The sequence below is a fragment of the Euprymna scolopes genome, chromosome 13, assembly GCF_053919585.1.
Source record: "Euprymna scolopes isolate OS-2025 chromosome 13, ASM5391958v1, whole genome shotgun sequence".
Lineage (NCBI taxonomy): Eukaryota > Metazoa > Mollusca > Cephalopoda > Sepiida > Sepiolidae > Euprymna > Euprymna scolopes.
The window spans coordinates 43,918,747-43,938,269 of NC_136494.1; the positions used below are offsets into that span (position 1 = coordinate 43,918,747).

General features: G+C 31.8%; 1 protein-coding gene across 1 annotated transcript in view; it reads right to left on the minus strand.

Moving 5' to 3' along the window:
- Positions 1 to 19,523, minus strand: part of LOC145291995 (putative aconitate hydratase, mitochondrial) — a 100,620-nt gene that overhangs the window by 55,761 nt on the left and 25,336 nt on the right. Inside the window, exons 3-5 of the mRNA XM_080137972.1 lie at positions 9,199 to 9,278; positions 7,091 to 7,157; positions 1,554 to 1,625 (exon numbers count right to left, since the gene is read on the minus strand). Of these exons, the coding sequence (XP_079994098.1) occupies positions 1,554 to 1,625; positions 7,091 to 7,157; positions 9,199 to 9,278 (219 nt within the window). The remainder of the gene's footprint in view (positions 1 to 1,553; positions 1,626 to 7,090; positions 7,158 to 9,198; positions 9,279 to 19,523) is intronic.

The window sequence follows — 19,523 nt, forward strand, 5'->3', positions numbered from 1 at the left end:
TTGTCATTGCAAAAATCAAATTAAAATCAGATTTTCTGTTTCCAGAAAGTTCAGGTCTTCATGATTAAGCTACATCTGTGAAGAAAACAAGATGTCAAAAGAAATATGGCCCATTTGAAAATGGTTGGTGAGAAGCTTAAAAGTGCAGATGTTTCAGAAACATCATGAAACATCTGTCAGCATTGCAAATTAAATTTGCAAGTTATTTTGGTGAGAAACAAAACTTCTGGATCGAACAACATTTTTTGCAAAAATTGAAGAAGATAAAGAATTAGTTGATGAGTTCATAGACCTCCAGTCAAACTTCAGAACCAAAAACAATATTTGAGGCCAATGAATTACCTGTTTTCTGGCTTCAATAGATGATTGCATATCCAAGACTATCAAGGGTAGCGTTCCATGAAATTTTGCCATTTCCAACAACTTAACGTTGGCACAATGATTTCAGCAATTAACAAACAATAACAATTTAATTGAAATTAAACTTGCCATTAGAATATTTTTTATTCAATCATTTTTATACAAATTGTATAAAATTGTGTTTTTCTGCCCTTTTTTCCATATTTTATCTACAAGTTGTTTCGACTTTTTGTGAAGACAATATATCTGTGCACTGTAAAATTAGTGCCATTTTGTGAGAAAATGTTTGGGCTGGCCCACAATGTCAGCATACTGTTTGAAAAGGGAAACACTGGGGTAGATGGTTTCCCTTCCACTTCCATGTGTTATTAATCATACCCGACTTTTCAATGTCTACATGTATTACAGCTTTCCTATGTCCTTTTAATCTTACTTGTGTGTGAACAACGGCTAAACAAAATGTATTCTTATTTGCTGATGAAATGGTGTTCATTAAAATCTGCCAGTGTTTTCTTTGTAGGTGAAGTATATCTCTAAACAAAAGCTGTGAAATTATTTTTTTTTTTAAGAAAAAGAAAAAAAGTAAAAATGATTTAAGAAATGAATTGTAATGAAATTATTGGCCATGCTAAAATTTAAAATTTACACATTTTATTTTGTTTGTAAATTATATTCTCATGATATTCCTTTATTAGTATCATGTCTGTAAACAGGTAATTAACAAAAATTCTAAGAATTAAAGAATTGAATGTGTGAAGTGATAGAGGGAGTAAGCAGTCCTTAGGAAGTAGGAGAGTAAGCAGTCAATCTGATGAAGGTTGGAATGAAGAAAGGTCAATCATGCTCAAGATTAGAAAGGAGAGTAGATTAGTCATGCTGAGAAAAAAAAGGAAGAGATTAAGCATTCTTGCTGAGGAATAGAAAGGAGGAGTGAGAGTAGAAAGGAAGAGGGTGTCAGTCAGCTGAGAGGTAGAAGGGTAAAAGCAAGAATAAGCAGTCACACTGAGGGGTAGGAGAGGGTAAGCAGAGGGTTAGAAAAGAGAGGGGTAAGCAGTTACACTAAAGAGTAATTTAAAAATGTTAGCTTTTTAACTCTTATTTTGTTGTTAATTTCTCTCGATAATGCCAGGTTGTCCTTATTAAGATATTTTTAAATGATTTTTTTTTTTTGTAAGAAATGAAATTTTAGTTACTTGTGCAGTTGCATCTTGCATAGCCACTCTGTCTGGTCGAAGTTTCAGATAGCTCTCACCACGAACGATATCCTGGAATTGTAAAAGCGATTAAAATAAAATTAATTTTGCTATCAAAATTTTATCAAACTTTAATAAAATTTTAAATAATTGAATGGCTACAACAGATTTTTTGCCACTTATACAAAATTCAACGAAATTTAAAAAAAAAAAACACAGAAAAATCTTTTACATGGAACAAAAATGTCAATTGATCAAGTAGTTTCTTTTTACATAAAAAAATTACTTTTTACAATTTTTATCACTTGCAAAACTGATTTAAAATTTCAGTAGTTCAAACTGTGTTGTCTCCCTTTATTAAATATGCATCACTTTGTCATAAATCTTGATTTTCTTAATTAAAAAAGAACTATTTCAGCAATTTACATAATTTTTGGAATATGACATTTTCATTCTGTGATGGGTACATACATCATAAAGATTTTTCTATATTTTTGAATTTTGAACTTGCACAGATTTCTCAATTCAAACAATTTGTCTTTTTATCTTGTAAATATTTATGAAAATGTACACAAATTAAACTTGCTGAATCATTTTTACTTTTAGTCATCAGAAAATGATTTCTAATGACGAGCACGCTTTTTCTACAACCACCTCTCTGTGATGTTGCTACAAAATGAAAAGTAGTTTCTTTACGTTTTCATTGATCCAGAAAAAAAAAAAAGCCTTTAACAAGATGTCAAGAAAAATTATTTTCTGTGACCTTAGAAACAGAATTGTTCCTGAGCAATTAGTGACTGATAAATTGATTGCTGCTATGATCTAGCCTCCTCAAAATAACAGTAGGAATGTACCAAGGATCAGTACTTAGTCCTAACTTATTCATAATCATCCATGAAAAGATGCAGAAGTAGTTCTTTGTGAGAGATTCTGCATGTAAATGACATTGTTATTTCTGCACCTAATGTGACAGAAAAATGAAAATTTGAATTTAGAAAAGCTTTCGGGTTAATATGAGGAAGATAAAATAAAAAGACAGCATTTGTCTCACACGGCAAATACCCATGTAGTGTCTGTAAGCTTGAAATTGGCTCAAATTTCATCAAATGAAATGTAACAAAAGCTGCTCCAACTTTTAAATGATTACAGGGTGGAACGATAAAATTGTTGCCCTAGAAAAGATAACATGATTACATTTCCATTTGATGAAAACTGTTTTTCTTTTTTTGTTGAAGATCATCTACTAGTTGGCCAGTTGTGTAGAGCTCCATTCAAAATGCAAATCTGGACGGTTCAATGCTTGAGGGTATAGATCAACAAAGTTTCCGGCCACGGTTATGGTTTTAAGTGAGGCACATCATACCACCTCACATCTTTGAAGTCGGCTTGAAAGTCAACACCAAAGTGTACCTGGATGTGCTGAAGAGTGTGGTGATCCTCTGGTGTAATTAGGTGGCCACTGACAGGCCCTGAATGTGACAGCAGAACTCGGAGACAGCCCACAAGTCCAAAGAGACCCAAGCTTGACTTCAGAAAGAGTGCCACGACTTTGTACTTTTCTCTCACTAGCCCTCCTGCTCCCCTGACCTGAACCTGCTGGACTACTTTGGTCATACATCGAGAATATCACCAACATGACCTCCCACAACACTAAAGCCGGCCTGATCGCGGACATCTGTCAAGTATTTGCTGAACTGCCACCAGCACTTGTGGAAAAAGCATGCTCCCAGTTTCGAACGGGTATCGAGGAGGTGATTGAGGCTGAAGATGGCTACATTGAAAGATGTCAGCTCTACTATATAATCAAGTTACCTAAATTGATTTTTTCAATAAAGTTTTAAAATAAAACTGTAGTGTTGTTTTCTTTAGGGCAACAACTTTATCGTTCCACCTTGTACATGTAACAGATGCAAGTAACTTCATTTGTAGCGATGGTCAAAATTTAACTTTTATGGAAACAGAAATTGTTGATGTCGAAAGAGTCAATAGATTCATTGACCTTAACACAATTTCCAGTGAACAAAAACTGACACAACTAGAAAATAATATCAAGAATTTTCAGGCAATTGTCAACAATTTTACAAAATAAAGGATCCCATATGCATATGAGCTAGCATACAACAAATATGTCCAACCTGTACTCTTGTAAGGTTGCGAGACAAAGCTGATAAAAAAATGTCAAAACATAGTCCTGAGTACAGAGTATTGAATGGAGAAAATTGACAGTCTCATTAAAAAAGCTTCCATGATGAACTGTCATATAACGACATCTCAACTAGTATTGCCATATTCTTATGGGGACTTATTTTTTTAATTCCTATAATTTATTTTAATATTGAATTGGAAAAAACTATAAAGTTTAACTTATAGATTGTCAGTTAACTCATGATCATATTTTTTAAATTCTGAAAGATTTCATTCAAATTCTCTGCTATAAATAAACTCGACGATCAGGCCATCTTTCCAACCATGTTGAATGATCAACTCAGTGAGGGAGTTTAGTATCTTTCTCAAGATGATGTTGTCTGCTACTTTACTTTTCCCTATAGGATGGAAAACCTCTCCTCCCTCATCTGCTCACTCCTGAAATTACCAAAATGATGTGAATTTTCTTTTTTCAAGCAAGCCATTAAAATGTACCTGAAGAAACCCACTCGTATATTAAATAAATTAAATGACTTGATATGTTGGTTTGAGTTTTTTTAACTTTATTCTCGCATTGCACTGAGAATTTTTATTCCAGTTCGCCACCTTTCATGAATCCAAGATACTATATATATTAATAATTTCTAAATCTAATTCAATTTTAAAATTTTATTTAAAATATTGCTTGAAAAGTATCAGATTCATCTCTTCATCTCTGAAAGGGACAGTTTTAGCACAGACATCATTCAAACGCTTTACCAAATCATCATCATAGCGTTTCGCTCCATCTTCTGGCAATGTCCAAGGCATCCCTCAAGTCCGCATTGAAGCATGCCTCATTTTACCAAATACAAATTAAACGGTTTCAAACAGACCTGATTTTAAAACAATTTCTTCATGAGATATGCATTATACAATACTTAATTTAAATCAAGAATATCTCGAAATGAATATGAGAATGTATCGAAAGAATATATATATATATATATATTTATAGTGTATCACAAAAGTGAGTATATCCCTTACATTTCTTCAAATATTTAAGTATATCTCTTCATGAGACAACACTGAAAAAATGATTTTTGACACATTGAAAAGTAGTCTGTCTGCAGCATATATAACAGAGTTAATTTATTTTCCCTAAAAATAACTCAAAATATAACCATTAAAATCTAAATCCCTGGCAACAAAAGTGAGTACACCCCTTAGGAAAAGCTGTCAATTTTAACATACAACATGTCAACTGTCAATATTTTGTGTGGCCACCATCGTTATCCAAAACTGCCTTTACTCTCCTGGGCATGTAGTTTACCAAAGCTTCACATGTAGCGACTGGAATGCTCTTCCACTCTTTAATTATGATGTCGCGGATGGATATTTGAGACTTTGCACACTTCCACCTTCTGTTTGAGGATGTCTTGAAGATGTTCAATTGGGTTCAAGTCTGGAGACATGTTCGGCCAGTCCATTCAGCCTCTTCAGTAAAGTAGTGGTTGTCTTGGATGTGTTTTTTGGGTAATTGTCATGTTGGAAAACTGCTCTACGGCACAGTTTCTGAAGGGAGGGGATCATGCTCTGTTGCAGTATTTGACAGTACATGTTGGAGTTCACGTTTCCCTCAATGAAATGCTACTCTCCAACAACTGCAGCACTCATGCAGCCCCAGACGATGACATTCCCATCACCATGCTTGACTGTAGGCATGACACACTTATCTTTGTACTCCTCAAATTAGTGCACATGTCTGTCACCCCAGGAGGAAGCCTCTTCTGAAGGCAATACACAAGAAAGTCCACAAACAGTTTGCTGAAGACATGTCAACAAAGCCCATAGATTACAGGAACCATATCCTATGGTCTGATGAGATGAAATTTAATTTGTTTAGTTCTGATGGCATGTGTAAGTTTTTATTTTAGTTTCATTATTTAAATGCCTATTTAGGTTAATATCGGGATTGGTATTTAAAATCGGGAGGTTTTGAATTGAATAACTTTCAGAAGAGTCAGGTATATATTGGTCAATCTGTTGCGGATTGTGGGAAAATCATTATAGGAATCATTTTGTGGGCTGTTATTTAATGTAGTCATGCGGTTTACTAAAGCTGGCATGTTTTGGTTGAAGTTATTGGCTATTATGTAATTGGATGGGCTTCAAGTATTGGTAGTTGTGTCACCGTGCAAGAGTATATAATGTCCTTATGTATGCAATCATTATTTAGAGGACAATGGTCTTTATTTTGGCAGTTACAGTATTAGAGAGAGGGGTCTGAGCTGTTTTTATTTGATGTTATTGGATGATATTATTGTTTGCGCTAAATTCAGCATAGTTGATGATATTTTTATAGAGTTTTGTTTAATAATGTACTGTACTTATGGGGGTATTTAAAAAAGTTTTCTACTATTTTGAAAAATTCTTTAGGTATGTTTGTTTTAATTTGAGCTAAAAGGTGGATTGAACAATATGGATTTCTTTCATCTTAGTCATTTATTTTTCTTATTTTGTTTGTGGTTAGAATTTCTATAAGTATTAGCATCTTTTGGGATGGGTCTATTTTTGTTCAGGATAGATTGTATTATATTGTTATAACTGGTCTTTTGGATCATATTATAGGTAATTACTGATTTGAACTTTTTCACCATAGGGCCTTTTTTGTTGTATTCTATATTATCTGTACATTTTGAATTCCTTAGAGCATTGTTGTAAAACGTTGAAAATTGGTCAAAGGTTTTTTTGTCAGCTGACAGATTTGAAATCCTTTTTGAGATAACTTTTACTATTGAATTAATTATAGATTTTAATTAATTCAATTGTTTATGCACATAAAATAGATTCCAATTAGGTTTATGGCAAGGAGAGTAAGATTCAGAAGTTAAATTAAGGGATATATCCAAGAAATTAAATGTTTTCTTATTTAGGTCAACTTCTATGGATAGACCGTAATATATATGCAAAATAATTTATCAACAACAAATTACATTTTCTATTTTTCAGCTGATAACTTTATTTCCTGTGGTAGCATTAACAGTAATAATAAGGTTGTATGTATGTATGTGTGTATGTGTATATATATATATATATATATATATGTTTTTAACAGAATTCTTATTATCCTGATTCATTTCTATAAATTTTAATAATTAATCTTGTTTTACTTCATCAAGTTGTAATATGAAATTTGTTTTGGAATTTGTTTGGAATTATTTTGATAAAAAAACATTTTGAAGAACAATTTCAATTTGAAAACATGTTTTATCATTTTCATATTGTTCCCATTTGAGAAAGCATAACATTTGAGTAACATCTCGTAGTGTCATGTTAAATAAATTCTTTTTAGAAGCCTGCAAAATTTTGCTGCTGAATCTAGAAATTTATAAGAAAATAAAAAGAAGTACCTGTTCTTTTGGATTATCCAGATGTCCATATACAACTTTTTCAGAAAGGGTCAGAGGTCGCTGTAATCTGATAAAAGAATGTAATTAATTTAGAAAGCAATAATATTTTCAAAATAGCAAAGATACACTATTGTTAACGATCTCCCATATATATTTTTAAACAATAATTCTTATTGTTATAAGAATAGTGATTTCTAATGAGTTATCTTTTTTTTCTATAAATATCTAATCTCATCTATTATGAGCAAATAAAGGAAGATTATTAAAAAAAAAAAAAAAAGTTGCTTCTTTACAGAGATGAAAAAAGTATCCTATTTTTGTTAATTAGTTTTTTTAACTCTCAGAACACAAATTTATTTTGATAAAGAAGTACAAATTAGTTTTCCATTTGAATTTTAAATAATGCATGCATATTCCTGGCATCAACCATGTTGTTTGCTTCTATATTAGACTATGGCAGCACCAAATAATTATTTTCACATTTGGCTTTTTCCTGAAATTAGTTTTTTGATGTTTAAAAAATATCATTGTTGAAGATTTTTCTAATGTTTTAAAAATATAAAATTGTGAAAAATGCAAAAATAAAACCATAACTTTAAATACATTTTAAAATAAATGAGAAAATATAGCATAATGTTAAAATTTAACAGTTTAACGACAAAACAAGTGCAGAATCTCTTTCAATAAATAAACATTTATTAAAAGTAAATTCAAGATTTCGATTCATAACAGAAACTTCATCAAGAAAATCCAGGTTTGTTTCTTTTTTTTTTTTATGTTATTTATAGGTTGAAGAAAAAGTTTATGCGCCATGTTAATGCAAAAATTGTCAAAGAAGCAACTGTTTAGATTTTAATTAAAAATTTAATTGACAGGCTTCTTCACCAAAAAAACTAAAATTGGTAACGCTTCATGAATGTTGCACCGATTGGAATAGTCCTTAGTCAGATAGAGACATTTCTGGAATGTATGTTGGCTGCAGCAGAACTTTCACACCATTCAATTCTTCAATCTTCTGACTTGTTTCTGACATTAGGAGAAAAGCTTGACAATACTCTGATATCAATAATTTACTTAACTTACATTTACTTAAATTAGAAATGTAGATACATACATAAGTTCATTCTGTGTGGTGTAGTAATAGATTCATTTATATAAATTTATGTAAAGAAATTTAATAGTTTTTTAATAAGTGAGATATAGGAATTGACATTTGGTCATCTTAGTTATATAACCTTCATCTTATGCAAGATCTGACTAGATGTTTTTTAAGATTTCTATGGGAAATTGAGTCGGACTTTAATATTAGAACTACTAATTAATAGGTTGGTAGTCTAGAAAAATCATTAAAATAGTCTAGAAAAAGGTCCATCTAGTATCAACTGATAAAATGTATTTTTGTCAATCCTTTGAATGTAATCTTGTTTATATTAGATCTTAATGAGGTACTAACAATTTTAAACCATATCTTTTCTGTTATTCATAAAAATGAACAGGTTAAACAGTTTTGATTAAGAAACAAATTTTAATCTTTTTATAGAAAATGTCTGTTCAAAGTTGGAAATATCATCCAATTATAAACACTTTATGGTGCATATGAATCAACAAAAACAAACTATATCCTTGGCTTGTTCAGGCAAGTTTACTGTGGAAAAGGTTGGTTTTCTTCATAAAAGCTATCTCAAAAAGCCAAAGTGACTCATGGACAATGCCACTAAGATGAAAGCAGAGAAGCAAAATAACTCACCTACAAAGTTTTATATGTTTGGATTAAAACATGAGTATCTGACAAACAAGTTAGAAAAACTGATAAAGCTGTGTTTGAGGATGAGAAATGAACAATATCAAAATCTTCATCTCCTTAAGTCAATTGTAAAAGTGAAAAGATGTCCAAGCATATCTTCAAATATTCACCTTTTCTTTTTTAAGTTGTTGAAGTAAATTTCCTTACTGGATGAATTCCTAAAGTGAAGAGGTATTAACAGACTATGCAAATGTTTACTCTAATATAACAGATAAAATGGTATTATGCCCATAAAGCGACACAGTTTCTCATTTAATTATGTCGGGCTATGCTGAGTCTATGTTCTCTATGTATACATACTTACCTGTCTTTCACAATTTTTAAATTAGAATTCATTCTATCGTAAGCGATGTACTGGTTTGGTTCAAATTTACTCATAGCCACCTGCACAAAAAATAAAAATAAATTAAAAATTATTTTTTTTAGTTTTACATAATTTTCAGAAATGAGAAAAACATTTAAAATATATTTAATTTGCTTATGTACTTTTTCTTTCTAATGAAAAAATATGACTACTTTTAGAATAACTTGAAATAGTTTCAAATTAAATGATTAAATATTTTAGTGAATGGTAGGGTAGGTTTGAAAATATCACCAAGAATAATTTAAAAAATTTTCTTTTTTTTCTATTAATTATTTTTCTATTTTTCTTAATTTCTAATTAATTACTTTTCTATTTCTATTTTTTTCTATTAATTTTTAAAAACTATTATAAATATAATAGTTATTAATAAGAAATCAAATATTTAGGATTCAGATGTAAAACAAAAAAAAGCAAACAAATATATTTTCAAAATTTTTGTCTTTAACATTATTTGTTTGCTTTTAAAAATAGTAACATGATTGAAATCCTGATTGCTGAAATATATATTCCAAACAGCAAAAAAAAAAAAAAAAAAAAAACAGTAACAAAAAATTCACAAAATATTTATATTTAGGCAAATATTATCTTTTTCAGAGATAGTCATAATATTAAAATATTTTGATATTTTTTTGGCCTCTGTTTCCAACTCTTTAACAAATACATTAATACAGCTTCTGTTTCTACTAAATAATAAGAATTCCAATCACTAAATTTGTTTTTAGACTCAATAATTTGGAAAAAAAAAAAAGAAAAGAAAAAAAATGATTTTACAACCTTTGTCTTGTAAATGTTGCTTTAGTTCAAAATTTTTTAACAAGTGTTTTAATATTTTGTTTATTTTCCTTCTATAAAAGATCGATGATAATAATAATAAATCCAAGTAACAAAGCTGGAGGCAAAAAAGGATTATTCATCTAATTTGTTAAAAGTAATTTTTCACTGTGTTAAAAATAAGTAAATATTATAATTTATGTCTTGGATAAAAATTTTAAATCAACTGTCAATTATAAGTACAATATTTATTCACTATTTGGTAATATGCAAAAGAAATTCTATATAAAAAAAGGTTACAGAAATTATGGTTTACTAGCAGATCTCTGTAGAAATTCCACAGTTGCTTATCACCATCTTTCTTTGTACTAAAACAATACTATATCTTTCAAATAAAGAAAAACTAATGTAATAAATGACAACAGAATTCGAGTCATGACATCTTATGGAATCGGTAAAAACTATATTTTTGGCAAACAGTGACACCATCAACTCATCAATTTAATTTTTAGCAATCAGACAAATTTAATTTGGAAATGAGTGTAAAGTGATAAGGTATGTATGAATGAAGACACACACAGATAATGTGGATTGAAAAAATAAAACTCATAACTCCTTTTCAGGAGTAAAGTAATAACTAAATCCTATTTCTTAATATTTGAAATAAAAGAGGTAAAACTAGCAACAACATATTTTGCATACTATTAACCACTCAAATCGCACAAGACCATAGAACTAGCAACAACATATTTTGCATACTATTAACCACTCAAATCGCACAAGACCATAGAACTAGCAACAACATATTTTGCATACTATTAACCACTCAAATCGCACAAGACCATAGAACTAGCAACAACATATTTTGCATACTATTAACCACTCAAATCGCACAAGACCATAGAACTAGCAACAACATATTTTGCATACTATTAACCACTCAAATCGCACAAGACCATAGAACTAGCAACAACATATTTTGCATACTATTAACCACTCAAATCGCACAAGACCATAGAACTAGCAACAACATATTTTGCATACTATTAACCACTCAAATCGCACAAGACCATAGAACTAGCAACAACATATTTTGCATACTATTAACCACTCAAATCGCACAAGACCATAGAACTAGCAACAACATATATTGCATACTATTAACCACTCAAATCGCACAAGACCATAGAACTAGCAACAACATATTTTGCATACTATTAACCACTCAAATCGCACAAGACCATAGAACTAGCAACAACATATTTTGCATACTATTAACCACTCAAATCGCACAAGACCATAGAACTAGCAACAACATATTTTGCATACTATTAACCACTCAAATCGCACAAGACCATAGAACTAGCAACAACATATTTTGCATACTATTAACCACTCAAATCGCACAAGACCATAGAACTAGCAACAACATATTTTGCATACTATTAACCACTCAAATCGCACAAGACCATAGAACTAGCAACAACATATTTTGCATACTATTAACCACTCAAATCGCACAAGACCATAGAACTAGCAACAACATATTTTGCATACTATTAACCACTCAAATCGCACAAGACCATAGAACTAGCAACAACATATTTTGCATACTATTAACCACTCAAATCGCACAAGACCATAGAACTAGCAACAACATATTTTGCATACTATTAACCACTCAAATCGCACAAGACCATAGAACTAGCAACAACATATTTTGCATACTATTAACCACTCAAATCGCACAAGACCATAGAACTAGCAACAACATATTTTGCATACTATTAACCACTCAAATCGCACAAGACCATAGAACTAGCAACAACATATTTTGCATACTATTAACCACTCAAATCGCACAAGACCATAGAACTAGCAACAACATATTTTGCATACTATTAACCACTCAAATCGCACAAGACCATAGAACTAGCAACAACATATTTTGCATACTATTAACCACTCAAATCGCACAAGACCATAGAACTAGCAACAACATATTTTGCATACTATTAACCACTCAAATCGCACAAGACCATAGAACTAGCAACAACATATTTTGCATACTATTAACCACTCAAATCGCACAAGACCATAGAACTAGCAACAACATATTTTGCATACTATTAACCACTCAAATCGCACAAGACCATAGAACTAGCAACAACATATTTTGCATACTATTAACCACTCAAATCGCACAAGACCATAGAACTAGCAACAACATATTTTGCATACTATTAACCACTCAAATCGCACAAGACCATAGAACTAGCAACAACATATTTTGCATACTATTAACCACTCAAATCGCACAAGACCATAGAACTAGCAACAACATATTTTGCATACTATTAACCACTCAAATCGCACAAGACCATAGAACTAGCAACAACATATTTTGCATACTATTAACCACTCAAATCGCACAAGACCATAGAACTAGCAACAACATATTTTGCATACTATTAACCACTCAAATCGCACAAGACCATAGAACTAGCAACAACATATTTTGCATACTATTAACCACTCAAATCGCACAAGACCATAGAACTAGCAACAACATATATTGCATACTATTAACCACTCAAATCGCACAAGACCATAGAACTAGCAACAACATATTTTGCATACTATTAACCACTCAAATCGCACAAGACCATAGAACTAGCAACAACATATTTTGCATACTATTAACCACTCAAATCGCACAAGACCATAGAACTAGCAACAACATATTTTGCATACTATTAACCACTCAAATCGCACAAGACCATAGAACTAGCAACAACATATTTTGCATACTATTAACCACTCAAATCGCACAAGACCATAGAACTAGCAACAACATATTTTGCATACTATTAACCACTCAAATCGCACAAGACCATAGAACTAGCAACAACATATTTTGCATACTATTAACCACTCAAATCGCACAAGACCATAGAACTAGCAACAACATATTTTGCATACTATTAACCACTCAAATCGCACAAGACCATAGAACTAGCAACAACATATTTTGCATACTATTAACCACTCAAATCGCACAAGACCATAGAACTAGCAACAACATATTTTGCATACTATTAACCACTCAAATCGCACAAGACCATAGAACTAGCAACAACATATTTTGCATACTATTAACCACTCAAATCGCACAAGACCATAGAACTAGCAACAACATATTTTGCATACTATTAACCACTCAAATCGCACAAGACCATAGAACTAGCAACAACATATTTTGCATACTATTAACCACTCAAATCGCACAAGACCATAGAACTAGCAACAACATATTTTGCATACTATTAACCACTCAAATCGCACAAGACCATAGAACTAGCAACAACATATTTTGCATACTATTAACCACTCAAATCGCACAAGACCATAGAACTAGCAACAACATATTTTGCATACTATTAACCACTCAAATCGCACAAGACCATAGAACTAGCAACAACATATTTTGCATACTATTAACCACTCAAATCGCACAAGACCATAGAACTAGCAACAACATATTTTGCATACTATTAACCACTCAAATCGCACAAGACCATAGAACTAGCAACAACATATTTTGCATACTATTAACCACTCAAATCGCACAAGACCATAGAACTAGCAACAACATATTTTGCATACTATTAACCACTCAAATCGCACAAGACCATAGAACTAGCAACAACATATTTTGCATACTATTAACCACTCAAATCGCACAAGACCATAGAACTAGCAACAACATATTTTGCATACTATTAACCACTCAAATCGCACAAGACCATAGAACTAGCAACAACATATTTTGCATACTATTAACCACTCAAATCGCACAAGACCATAGAACTAGCAACAACATATTTTGCATACTATTAACCACTCAAATCGCACAAGACCATAGAACTAGCAACAACATATTTTGCATACTATTAACCACTCAAATCGCACAAGACCATAGAACTAGCAACAACATATTTTGCATACTATTAACCACTCAAATCGCACAAGACCATAGAACTAGCAACAACATATTTTGCATACTATTAACCACTCAAATCGCACAAGACCATAGAACTAGCAACAACATATTTTGCATACTATTAACCACTCAAATCGCACAAGACCATAGAACTAGCAAATTATTCTTTGGAATATTATCAATTACGAATTTTCAGTTTATAAACACATTTTTTTTGTTTTGTTTTTAAGTAACCTATTCAATTTTTAGGAGGGTATTTCAGTTTTCTGTGTTTAACATAAAAATGGTCAATCAACTTTATATTTCGACTGATGTTTTACCAAAATGACCTCACAGAATTTCTAGCTAGAAGGGGTATAATTTTGCATTAAAATTATATAGCTAACTGAATAAAAAAGTTAAAGAAAAAGTTTAATATCCAATCATTACAGCAATCCAAAGAACAAAACATATATTTATTTATATGTATATTTAATTGTTTATATTATTTATCTCCATACTTAAAAATGAGACACAAGGTCGGGCATAATTTTGAAAAGCCAGTGCACTAGAATAAATCCTAATACTGGCCTACAAAAAAAGGCCTGAAAAGTTCCATCAGTATTCCCTGATAGGGCCACCTCTAGTGATTAGCAATAAACTAACTCCTTCTCAAAAGAGAAGGCAAAGTCTGGGTAAGTGTGTCATCTAGGACTGAACAGAACCTTACTTTAGCCACTACAGCAGGGTGGCTGAAATTGCCTGGTCATAAAATACACTTAAATATATTTTGATTAATGCAGATTTTATCATTATACTAGCGAGGTTACCAGGCGTTGCCAAGGTGTGTGTAGGTGGTGTAGTAAGGACCCCTCCCCCCAAAAAAGTGGTAGTAGTGGGGGTTCAAAACAACAGTAGGCAGTTTAGGTGAAGAGAGGTGTTAAAAAAAAAAAAGTGGTAGTAGACAGGCAGGTTCGAACCCGTAATGCAAAGGAGAAAAAGAAGGTAAAAAAAAAAAATGTAACATCTTAGCTGATGCCTCAATTGCTTCTGGACGTCCCCAGGGGGAAGGCCGGGGAATCGTCTTCACGTCATCAGTTTTACTTTATTTATACTAAAAAGCCGAACAAACACGCGACACAACAGAATCGTGCGAATTTTATAAAAGTCAATCAAAATAAATCTGGACACGACGTCCCTTCGCAAATCGTACATATTATGATCTAGGGAGTATATAAATAGTTCTAAGAAATAGTAAACCCCCCCCTCCCCTGAGAACCCCGTCGAAAAAAGCCTTTGCTGGACATACAAAAATGTATGCGCCGCTTTTGTCTTTCATATATAGAAGACTAGCCTGAGTGCCCAGCATTGCTCGGGTGTTTAGAGGTGTGTGATGAGCAGAAAAAGAAAAAGAAAAAGTGGCAGCAGGCAGGCTCGAACCCGTGATGCGAAGGCGGAAAAGAAAGTAGCAGTGCGTGTAAGGGTGTTGATTGAGCAAAATAAAAAAAAAAAGAAGAAAAAGAAAATTGTGGCAAGCTCAAACCAATACCACAAAAGAGAAAAAGAAAGTGGAAAAAAAAACATGATGTGTTAGCTGTTGTGCCCATCGCTAAACCGGAAGCGACATAGGCTTAAATTAAGGCTAGACAATCGAAAAGCAGCAATGATTTTCGAGAATATCATCAAAAAAAGCAATCCTTCCCTGCAGAAAAGTGCCGAGTTGAGGGTGAAGAAATTAATGTTTTTGTCCAATTTTTCGATATTTGTCGTCCGAAGGGTCGAGCTTCAAAATGATACCGATCTCATGAAAATCTGTTGCCTCTGTCAAAAGTTTTAGGCAGACATACAAACATACATACATACATTTAAACAGAGAGGTGAGATTTATATTATAGACTAGCGAGGGGTACCTGGCGTTGCCCGGGTGTTTGGAGGTGTGTGAGGAAACACCGGGGGGGGGGGGGGGGGGGGTAAAAAAAAAAAAAGTAAGTATGAGGATCAAACCCGAACCCGAACCGTTGAGGCAAAGTTGTAAATTCCAGTGTGGAAAAAAAAAGTGCGACGTTAACCATTGCCCCACCGCGAGATGCTAACGGAAACACGTTTGAATTTATTTAATTACGTGGATTTAGCAGGTGCCCATTTTAATGAGTTAATGAGGTCAAGTTTGACTGCGGGATAGTATTTACTGCTGAACGCCCCCCCCCAAGATGTTATAGGAAAAAGACTAACCCACATGTGGCGAGCGACAAATGTTGAATATTTATCTTCCCGAAATCGAGCACATCAAATACAGGCGAGCTTCATCGTTAACTGTGAGATATTACGATTTATATGTGATATAAAAAGTTTTAAATAGTTGTGAACCGACCGACCGCTTCTCTGAAAGAAGCCTTTTGTAGACACACAGAAAAAGCGAACACACATGCATACATTTTTGCTTTTATATTTATAGATTATATTGGATCCAATATATAGTAATGATTTAAAAAGTTTTTTAAAAAATTTGTGCGCCACCACCGAAAATCGAAACTAGAACATTTAGCTTATGATTTATTTTATCTTCTGCTGTTAATGATTGAGCTATGAAGATTTGTTTGCTGCAAAGCTAAAAATTAAAACATGAACCAATAGCTACTACATTATGCATGCATATTCGTAATGCCGTCATTCGACCTTCACCTGGCAAATTTCATATTTTTTAATTTTCACACTTTTGCACTGATTTTCCTGGATTAAAACCCAAATATAAAGTTTTGCATGGGTTCAAATACCTTATATATGAAGTTTCATGTCTGTAGACCAAAAATTGTAGGAGTTTGGTAGGCAAAATTTTAAAAACAAAAATATATATGCATACATATATGGAAAGAGTTTTGTGTTTACTATGAATTTTTTACGCAAATATTATGCAAGTATAAATTATGTAGAATTTCTGCATGAATATAATTACATGTAATAGTTAACTGAAGATGATCATCCTATGAGAAAACCGAAAAACTAATAGGGAATTAATTAAAATGAATGAATTAGCTAGATGTTTTGCTAGTGAATGCAATTCCAAAACCCATATATAAGAAAGTTGTATTTTCTTTTTAAATAAATAGAAAAAAGAGTTTTTAATATGAATATAAATACACAAAAACACACAAATTTATAAGAGATATTATAGATTGAAGTGAAGAACGTTGTATCATAATTCTATGATACATTTAGTTGGAGTGTTTAGTACTAACACAATCCTTCTGGGGTTAATGTGAACTTTAGTAATTTTGTATCAAGTTTTTTTGCTTCAAAAGTTTGCTAATTTTTATTATCATCTAACATTTACTTATTTTTATTATCTCCATATAATATTTTGATTGTAGAAATTCCCCTCTAGACCAAAGTACTATAGGTTTGCAACAACAGATGCCACATACAAATTTATTATGTCTAGACTATTAACCACAATCTTATGTAACTTTAGAACAAAATTTTAGACACATTTAGTCATTATAATAAAATCCTACATTTCATCCTAGAAGCAACACCATCACAATCGCAACCATCTTTAGAGGAAATATTTTTCCCTTTAAATATCAAGTCCTCCTACCGCCCCCCCCCCCAGTCAACACGGCTAGGAAATATACATATTATACATATACTGTGCCTTCACCTTTCATAACTGGATCATAACCTCATAAACATTATCTTTCCTTTTTCTGACTCAAAATTGATAAAATCTCCCAAGAATAATGCGCTCATTCTGATATTATATACTGGATTAATGGTATTCGCATGCTAAACGAATGCTAAAGTACCATTCAAATATGGCGTCGCAATGATACCTACTTTTGCCATCTGAGTAAATTGTTGCGTTCATTTTCTTACATTTTACTCCTCCAGTTTTTATTTCCCCTCTCTCTCTCTCTCTCTCTCTGTATATATTCTTCCCAATTCTCTCTCGCTCGCTTTTTACATTTCTTTTTATGCCGAAGAAAAAAAACATTACCCAGCAATGCAAACATTAACCGCTCATAAACAGACAATAAAATACTGATAACCTTAATTACTGGAAAAAAAGGTTCACAAGTAAAAAACTTTATACACATAACGTCCTGTCTTTGCTTGCATGTTTGGAACACTCAAAAAAATACAAACACAGCAATGGTTTGGGAATGTAAACATGTACAAAATACCGACACAGAACTATCCCCCTCTTCCCTAAAAACCTGCCCTAAAAAAAGCATGTTTTCCTTTGCTTTTTTTTGGCATTTACTTTTCCATTTGACGATTAGATGTTTTGGTAATTGTGCATAAAAGCTGACCCTAACTTTCAAACATGTTGGTATGTCTCTCAATTGAGGTAATGAAAGCACAAAATGGATACAATAATTCCGCTATTCTTCAAAACTACTTACTTATATATTTAGGCAAAATATTAAGATATTTTTTGTTAATATCTTTTTTCAAACATAGTTACACTTAAAAAAACAACAAAAATAAACTATATTTGAAAAAACAAAATGTAAACATACTTGAAAAACTATATAAACAAAAAAATATCTTAATATTTTGCCCAAATATATAAGCAAGCAGTTTTGAAGAATAGCGGAAATTATATCCATTTTGTGCTTCCATACCTCAATTGACAGACCTGCTGGCATGTTTGAAAATTAGAGTCTGGTTTTATGTAGTAATACACACGGATGAAAATAACGCTTTGGATAATCACAGATTTCAAGGTAGTTCTACTAAAATAGCCATATTTTTCAAACCAAAGCACTTCAAGTCTTCAAATTACTACTGTTTTGTTTGAAAATGAATATACTTTCAAATGAATTAATAAATATGAATGTACATTATATATTTTAAGAGTTTTAAGCAAATAAAGCGATAAAAATGTGAACGTCATAAAATGGCGTTTCCGGTAAGGTTTTGTAATGACCCTCCCTGTTTTCTAAAGGCCCGTACCATGATTGTATGAAGAATTTCGTTATGAAATTTGGAAACCAATCAGAAGAGGTGTTAATCTTAATACTGTCAAGTGTCCAAAATATTTTTGACCATTTCTTTTTCTGCTGTGTTAAAAATAAGACTTTAATATGACGAGTATCGAACATTTTGAAAAAAAATATTTCATCAGACACCCACTAGTAAGTAAATCATTCTTTTTACTATCTTTATCAATTAAAAGTATTATTCTATGTTGAGTAGGACCGTGGTAATTGATAATAATTTAAAAGAACCTACCTGAAAAAAATGTTTCTATTTCTCGAGTTTTGTCAAATTAATTTAGTATTAGTAGCAGCAGCTGTAGTAGTAGTCATAGCACAGTATAAACAACACGCATTCTTTAATTTTTATTCACGAACAAATTAAGAAAAACATGAAAATATGAATATAAATGTTCTGATATGTTTGATTAGAGCTATTTTGTTATCAGAATAACATTAGTTTAGAACTATTCGGTTTTCAGAATGTATAATAACAACAATCCCAACCAATTCAACATTATGAATCCATTATA